Source organism: Pterocles gutturalis, unplaced genomic scaffold, assembly GCF_000699245.1.
Source record: "Pterocles gutturalis isolate BGI_N339 unplaced genomic scaffold, ASM69924v1 scaffold48489, whole genome shotgun sequence".
NCBI classification, from domain to species: domain Eukaryota; kingdom Metazoa; phylum Chordata; class Aves; order Pterocliformes; family Pteroclidae; genus Pterocles; species Pterocles gutturalis.
The window spans coordinates 1-9,212 of record NW_010129904.1 but is presented as its reverse complement, the minus strand read 5'-3'; the positions used below and the strand labels follow the sequence as shown (position 1 = coordinate 9,212).

Below are 9,212 nucleotides of genomic sequence, written 5' to 3'. Positions count from 1 at the left end.
TCTTTGTGAGAAAACTAAAACAAATTATTTTAAAATTATATATTTTGTGTGTAGGCAAGACATAACATCTCTACTGAGTTTGTCTCAACTAGTACTGGACATTTCGTACATTTTGCATGTACTAGGATGTTTAACTTTGTTTTATGAAGCTACAATAACCATTTTAACTAACTAACTAATGTATTACCACTGTACAGTTAACCCAGCAACATATATACATACCTGATAAGTAACACTCTTCTTTCCATCATCATTTGTTTGAGGCAAGGTCAGAGGTCCAGAAACCACCCAAACATCCTCAAATCTCTCGGTCAATTCCCGACAGTACATTTCCATCCTGGAATATATATGTCAGATAGGGTTAAGTCAGCTGGCAAAACTTAACATAACAGTGTTTGAAAAATACTGTGAAGGCCAAGAGGAACTCCTGACAGTTTGGGAGCATTTTTCCAAACTCATGTGACTGACTTGCAAGCCCAAGAAGGTAAAACGCAGGCCCAAGTCATACTTCCAACTTGTCCCAGTGCATTTATTTACAGATAGGCATGTGTTATCGCACGCATTTGAAAATGGTTTCTATAGCCCTAACACCTGTCCTGAAAACCTGAGTTCTCTACTTACTCCCACACTTGAAACCAGAAATACACTGCTGATGGTCAATTGGGATTAGTAAAATCCTTGTTTCAAACAGCAGGTTGTGGAGCTCTTACTTCAAAAGGTTTTACCACATTACTGGATATGTATGTTCCTCCTCAAGACACCAATGTCCTGCAACAGACAGTTCTTTCCGTAGCTCGAAGTACTTAGGAAGTTTCTACATGCCATTCCCAATAAGTCTATTTTTTTTTTAATATAAAACTGTTTAAAAATAAAGTAGTAAATCCAGAAATACTCATATTTTTGCTTTTTAAACTAATTGATTCCATTTACAGCATAAAATATTTCTCCAAATAAAGTTTCTGAATCACGCCCATCTTAAACAAAAGATTATAGCCCATCTTTGATCTAATACCCAAAGCGTTACAGAAATCACACCAGTGAGAACCCATTGGTTCTTTACTAAAGACAGAGTTCCACTTCACTCAAATGGACAGACAGACCAAACCATGAGACATATGAGCCCAGCTTATCTGGCTGCCTCTGAAAGGGGAAAGTTTCAGCCCCTTCTCTGTCTCATCCCTGTTCCTCTTATCTCTTACTTGGCCCAACTTTAGCACTCTTTATCTGTCAATAGCCCTGAACAAAAACAGTCTTTTTTTTGTGCTGGGTTAGTGAGTCAAGTCAGCTCACACAAATCAGAGTTAGCAGGAATGAGCCCTTTCTTCTTTGGTAATAGTGAGCCACCATGTGATACACCAAAGCATTGACCAGAAGCTAATTTTTTTCCTCCTGTCGTCAGCTTTGCTTCCAAGCAGCTCAGCTCCTCAGGCTGTCTCACAGCATGGCAATACAAACACCACCTGGCACAGGGAAAGAATGGGAATAAATGCAGCTGGGGAGCAAACTGCTTTTGGTGGCAGCAGGGATAGAGATCAGATTACAGTGATTACAGAGTTTGATTGCACTCAAAACAAGACAGAAAATGACAGTTAAATATCAGGAAAGAAGAGACATGCATGTTGGTGAGAAGAGAATGAAGAATAAATACTAAGGTGCAGTTAGACCACACTACTGAACCAATCTTATAGCTTACTATCTAATAGCTTGCTGAAAGATGCAGTCCTGCTCTCCCTTTTCCTACTGGTCCCCTTGTCTGCCCCAGCTGAACAGTCCCAGTCCATCTTCCATGTGGGCTCTGGCACTCATCTCACCAGTTGATTGAATTTTCTAATCTGGCAGAAACATAACCAAGTAAAACAACACGCAAAACAGTTTAACTAGGTTAGCAAATGGAATTGACTTGCCACAGTCAGGCTAGTACCAGAGCTGGAACTGGGAAAGCAGCAAAACCACATGGTTGGAGGGCAAGCACCACTTTAAAAAACAACAGATTGGTAAACTGACTAAGCTGTATTGTCTACCTGCACTTCAGAAGACAATTCAAGAAGCAAGCAATTAAAAAAAGAGAAAGGAAGAGAGTACTGAAGCCAGGAAGGGATACAACACATGTGAAACAAGGTATCCTTAAAACTATTTATCATTAAACTTGTCTGCACGTTAAAATGTGGGCATAGGGTGCTGGGGTTGGGAGAAAGTAATAATAGCTGCTTAAATTGCTGGGCTGATAGTGCCAGGGGAAATTTTCAAACACTCCCCATGATTTCTTGATTAGGCAGAGATCTTGCTCAAGGGAAATAAAGAGTGTTTCCAGCCTTGAACTGATACAAATGCTGACCTTTGGTATAAGGAAGTTTTATGCCCAGATACTTAATGTATTAAAATAATACAAAAATTATCTTAAAACGTTATAGCATTTATTTGTCTATAGAACAGTACAACCTTACTGAATGCCTCTTATGCTTCTATATTCATTCTCATAAAACTGGAAAACAGCATGTATGATGATGCATATCTGATAGACTTTCAGTACAATACTGTACATAATTTTCCTAACCTTCCCTTGAGCAAATCTTATGAAATTCATCATTTTTCCCTCCTCCTTCTGAGTCTTAACATTCTGTAAGTCTTATGGAAGAAGCACTGGATGAACAGTACTTTCATTAATGTTTTTCTCAGCTCAAAGGAAGGAAAGAATAAAAATCCTACATGAAGAAAGTTTAAAGTTATTAACCACTCACTTCACCTCAAGGTCGATCCAGCTGGTATTCACAAGTGACAGAGAACCTGCCTGACTGCTACTTGGAAGCCAGCACTCCAAGAAACACCTACGACCTGAAGTAGTCACGACTCAGCAGGGAGCACTCAGTTCTCCAATTCAAAGTGAACCAATGCCTACATAGAGAGATGTGAATAATCTCACACTGCAAGCACTTTTTTGAGGAAGACATGTTAAAGCAAGATCCAAACTCTTTCCTTGCTCCTACTGAATTTTCCTTAAGGACAGAGATGTTAAGCCTTTACTCACATCTGCCAGAAGAAGTAATTTTATCTGTTCTAAATAAACGTCCTCTACAGTTTGACTGAATAAAAAACTAAAGTAGTCATTACACTGTTCTTGTACTGCGAGGACTGAGCTGTCTTTCATTTCAGAGAAAGTTGCTATGTTCTCTACAGATAGCCTACAAAGTGCTTCAGAATACTTTGATGTGAAGAAGCTTTCTAAATATAGCATTTTTTATTTATGCCACTACTTGATAATTTTCACTTCATTTACTTACAAGTAATTTCTCACCTGTTCCAAAATCCAGCATTATTTTCATAGTTCTGAGGCACGATGTTAGACAGATAAAATGTTTCGGCCATAGCTTTCTGCATACAGAAAGAAAATAATATAATTGAATCAAAACAATTACGAGCGAAAAATACATTTTACAAGTTTTTTGATCAGAATCCATTTCTAGTTTAGTCTTAACATCCTCAACATAAAAGGTCAGATAAAACCTAAGTCAGAACACCTACAAAATTATTTTGGATTAAGAGGTGCACAATTGAGGTGCAAACCTTACAAAATGTACCTTTTTTTTTTTTTTTTGACAGAAACATAGTACAAGAATGTCCACTTCTAGAGGCACAGGAATTACTATGTTACTCAGTGTGAGAGTTACAATGTCTTTGGAAGCAACTAGCTACTCCCCTCTTTCAATGGGAAAGATGGTTTCACCCATGCTTTTCATTTATTTGAGTGCCTAATGGCTAGCTTTTTTATTTCCCTTACAAGAAAAGTTTTTTCTAAAAATATTAACCAATATTTTACAAATATATAACATTCAGGTGATTAAATTATTTATGAGACCATAATGGTCAAACAGCTACATATCTGCTTAATTTTACCTTTAGAAGTGTCATAAACCTCACTGAACTGAAGCCCACATACCTCCAGATGCAAAAGGACCTGTCACTAAAAACTACACATATGCAAGGAAGTATAGGAGAAAAAAATTCTGAGATCTTAACCCAGAATCTTCATAGGTACTGTACTTGTGCATATTTTTCACATACTATTTCTTCAAAGTGAAGGGGCTGACAGTAGTCCTTAGGATAATGAACAAACACTACTTGCACTAATTGAACTGTGAAATTAAATTTTTATAATCCTGTATTTGAAAGACTGTATCATCTCACTGTATTTCAAGCAAGGTCCAGGATCTCTCTGTACAGGTAGCTCACCAGCTAAAAATCCCCAGATATCACAAGCAAATAACCACAAAGAAATTTCCAGTAGAAATAAAACAACTGGTTTTTTCATCCACCACATGCCACTGTGCTGTCATTCTGCCCCACTGCATACTATTCTGCCTGGCAGAAACACAAATTCAAACTGTTTCTTAATTGACAAATTGCTGCATTAGGCACATTTCACAAGAGGATCCAATAAATCCAAGGCTGCTTTGTTAGTCAGCCAAGGCATTAGGGCATGCTTTTCTTACAGCTCAAACAAATGGCAGGTGAAGACATTTTATAGACTGAAAGAAAACTATGGCAAAAGAAGGTTCTAATTTACCTCATGCACATTGCCAGAAAGGAAAAAGCCTTTTAAATCATCCAGGCAATCCCCTTGCCAATACAGAACAGTACTTAACAGCATGTTTGCTTTGCCAAACCTAGCCTTAAACATCTCAGCACCTGTTGGCCAGAATGAAGTCATCGTTCCTTGTCTCCCCTTAACTGAGTTTCAGAAGACACTTTCAAGGTTTGTTTGGTGAAGGTTATCATCTGCATTTTACAGAGAGACATTTGTGACATACAAGAGGTTGAGGAGAATGCTTAACACTACACTGTGCAAGATATACCCACAGCATGTCTGCCAAACAAGCTAATCTAGGTGTGATTTTATGAAGAGAGGTATGTCACCAGAGGATGCACCTGATTTAGATGCCTGAAGAGGACTGTGAGCGCATCCTACAGTGCTCAGTCAGGAACAGACCTTGTAAATCCAAGTCCAGGTCTGTGGCATCAATAATGAGACCATGTTCCATCTCAAAACAAACTGCAAAAGGAACATTACATATTACTTTTAAGGGTCTTTTGACCCTTTCTGACTGATAAACACAAATAAAAATAAAGAAAAAAAATCCTACTGTTGAAAATTTGTTATCTCCCGCTGGTGCCATGTGTCCTCGTGACCATCCGCTCCCAAGGTAGTCTTCATTGACAGCACTAAACATTAGAGGGATGTTAGGATCTGGTCTGAATTTACAGTGCCTTCGGTCTGCATTGCCTGAGGAATAACATACTAAATTGTTAGGTTATCATTAAACTATGACAAAAGAACTGCTTCTGTCACATCTTGACAAATGACCCATGCTTAAGGATTCAATACGTTAATCTAAATTGGGTATTTTTCTCCTCAACCACAGAAAAAGAATAATTCTGCTTAAATATCTGTACTCCAGTTCTAAATTCTTCCCCACTACACACTAGAAATTCTAACATGCTTACTGTCTTATAGAGAAAAAACAGAAGCAAAATACTTTAGCCTTATCATAATGCAGATTAACATTAAAGGCAAGATTGCTAAAGATATAAACCAGTACAGATTCACTTTTTAGGACAATGAAGATATACAGATCTTCACCAGCTGCAAGTCCAGTTTTGTGTTTCATCCACTACAAGCATTTCTTCTTTTTCTAAGTCTAGCCTGGAAGTAGAATGGGTGTATCTTTAAAAAGTTACACTCAGTAAAATAATAAACCCATTCAAGAGACAGTCTTAAGTAATTTTTTCTTCACAGGCACAGAAATAAGCGCAGAGCTCTCCTGTCCCTTTCCAACATTCTCCTTCTGCCATTCTAGACATTTGGGAATCATGCACAAAAATGACTGGGCCTAAAGTCTTCTGGCAGACAAACACTTTCTGAGAGAGAGGGTTGTGGGGGCAGCTAACTTAACTGTTGCAAAGATGGAAGCCCACTTTAAGCTGCTATCTTTCCTGTGACTTCTTCCCAGGTTTACCAGCCACACACCTATATGTGTCCTTGCACTGTGTGAAGTCCCAGTCACCTCCTTGGAAAGGAAATTATTGGAGTGGGCTGCAACTCTGAGACCACTTCATCCCAAACACCGACTGCTTCCTTGGGAAAACGATGGCCAGAAGACACTCACATGAATTACTCTGACACTGACAAACTCCAATAAGACACTGTCTCTCTTAGGGGATGGTCGAGAACTCCCGAACATCCATAGTGAGGAAGGTTCTCCAGGGAACAATCGAGCACATACGCACCCTACGCTTCCTTGTGCTCCATACCGAAACAAAGTGTGGTACACACTCTCCACATGGCAGCTCTCCGAAGAGCCCAAGAATATGGAAGGACCACAAGAAGAAGGGAAGGAGTGGAAAATAAGCATGCATATGGATAATGCACCTCTTGGAAACCAGTGCCTGTAGGCAATTTCCTCCTTTTGCTGACCATGTGTGCATATGTCCCTGGAGGTGATGTCAAAACAGAGAGGTGGTCTTTATGCAGTGCAGGCAGAGGGAAGGAGCTTCATTTTTCTTATCTTTTTTTGGTAAAGTATGTGACGTAATACTTTAATACAGGATTGATGCTTAGAAAGCAACACTGACAAGTTTATCAGGATGCAAAATAACAGAATTCTTTAAAAAATCATATTTATTCTCATTTTTTAAGACAAAGTATAATTTATCAATTAAACTTTAAAAACGGAAGATACATCCTCATTTATTATCTGTTCACTGCATTGATAAAAATGGATAATTTCTTCTGTAATCAGATTTGTACATCTCATTTACAGGTAAAGCTAATTTCTTTCCTCCATGTTTTTTTAAACATTTAAGTTATTACTTATCAATAAAATACTTTTTTTTTTTTTACATCACATGGCTTCAAAACTCCATTTTTTGTGACTGTCCCTGAACAACACAGTTCTGCCTCAAATCTCAACTAGACTACCTATCAGACATAAATTAGAGCTGAATGCCTCAAGATGCCTAATTCCAACTTGCAGGTTAGTTGTATCTGATCATTTGGAAAACATTTTAACAAGTCGGCTGTTAAGGCCCACTTGAAAGTAAGCCTGGAATTACTGCTTTCTTCTCAGAAAGAAGTGGCATCAACGATGCTACTTAAGGGTTGGTTATAAATATTTTCAGGATCATGCTTTTAATTTTGAAAGGTAATTTGAAGACAGTGATTAAGATATATTTAGAGGGCTACTACGTTCATAAAACACTTTACAATGATACAGTTACCTCCATTACTAATAATTTGCCTTATAAAAACTGAACTAATGCTATAAACTTAATTTACAATGACTGTATACCACTCACATTTCATTCACCACTGACAGCAAAAAATCACTGAGCCTCTGTCTTGCATAAAGAACAGGGGAGAGAGTATTAGATAATGCACATCGGAAAATACAGCAGAGTAGGTAATGCATCAAAGTAAGTAACAGCTGCAGGGAGTAGGTAATGCCCTATCTAGCTTTGAACAACTACAACTGTTGATGCCCTTTGCTTCACCATTATCTCACAGATAGACATTCATCTTTCCTTCTTTCTATTGTGAGCAACTCTTTTGAAGATCTGTAGATGAAACAGTCTGGCCACTAAAGGCACTGACTCCACAAGCATTACCACATATGGGGCAGTGCCTAAACTGATGTAAATTGCCCCACAGAAATAACTACACTAGCTAAGGAAGCAAGAGCAATTTTATACGCCCGAGCAGTAACACTGAACTTTGCAGGTCTGAATCAGGCAAGAAAAGTTTAATTTTCAGTTTTTCATCTTCTCTCCATTCATGTTTAAAAGAGGTGAGTTAAGCTTCCTTCCTGCAACATGTCTGAGTGTGTTTATGCTGCCACAGATATATAGATCTGGTGCTTACAGACTGTTTCATAAATTCAAACCAGAAATTTCTCAAGGAAGGTAGCTCTAGTTTTTCTTCATTCTTCCCTTTCATACTCAGCCGTTTGGCCGAGTGTATCCTGCAGGCTTCAGTACACTGTACGTTCAATACCAGACTAGTCCCAACTAGAGAAAGAATACTGAAGAGGCCTGCCAACCTGCAGTGACAGATCTCTTTTAAATCACTAGCAACATCAGCTTTAATACTGTCACGAAGCTGACATCCACCCAGAGGCCTGCTGCCTCCAGTCAGATTGTGAATGGGTGGAAAAATCCATACCTAGAGAATGCTATAGGATTTTTCTCCCTGCATGCTCCCAGGTCCACCTTCTGTGAACCACAAAGCCCATTCTGGGTGCCATAAATGTAAGAAAACAAATACCTACATACCCAGTGTCTTCTGTTTTGAGATATGTTCAATCACCCATCTAGGCAGCCGTTTTGCCTGGTCGTAAGACAGTGCATGATTTGTGTAACATCTGGTCTCTGTTCCAGCTTCAGGGAATCCAAATTTTTCTAGCAGAGACTCTTCTACTGGTTCTAGGGGAGAAAAATAAACAGAAAGCCATCCAGAGATGAAATGTGATCAGAAGCACGATACTAAGAAAAGCATCTCTGTGGACGTAAACATACTGTATAGGGAACTACTTGAGGCTACTGCCACAACTAAGACCTTTAGAGAGCTATGCAGTGAAACTCCCATCTACCAAAAAAGTTGTGCTTTTTATTATGCCTCACATGAGGATCTCAACTCTAGGCCTAATTCATCCACTCTAATGCCTGCACACATCTACCTAGCAATCACTCCAAGCTAGCTTTCAGATGAAAAGCTATCAGATATTTAGAGACAAATCAGGCAAGAAGGAGTTACGGACACAGGAGATAAAAACACACACATTTCACCCTTCAGACCTGGAAATCACACTCCTCCTCACAAACTGAAATGGATGAGTTGAACAGAAGTTTGAGTCCTGCTCACCAGGAACACTTACACTCTGCTGAATGAATGAAAGCTTCACTTTAAGATTTTTTTTTTTTTTTTTTTTTGCAAGGAGCATTTTTCTCTCATGGAGGAATATTTACATCCACCTTACTGACTTCCTCATCCTCCACCCATCTGTTCAACAGCAATTCATGTTGTTAGAGCCCCTCTTCCTGTGCTTTCCAACACTTCCATACTTTTGAAGCCTTCAGGCTGCAGAGAAAACCATTTATCCCCTCCCCAGGCTCCAGTGCCTCCCAACACCCCTTCCCCACAACTCGTGCTCCCACCAGTCCCC

The 9,212-nt window shown here is 38.9% G+C and overlaps 1 protein-coding gene across 1 annotated transcript; it reads right to left on the bottom strand.

Annotated features, from left to right (window-relative positions):
- Positions 1-222: 222 nt before the first annotated feature.
- EXOG (endo/exonuclease (5'-3'), endonuclease G-like) lies at positions 223-8,476 on the bottom strand (the record flags this gene model as incomplete). Its single annotated transcript, XM_010080029.1, has 4 exons — positions 223-337; positions 3,293-3,369; positions 5,139-5,278; positions 8,323-8,476. Coding segments are annotated over 4 exons (486 nt in total), but the record flags the coding sequence as incomplete, so codon positions are not given.
- Between the last annotated feature and the right edge of the window lie 736 nt (positions 8,477-9,212).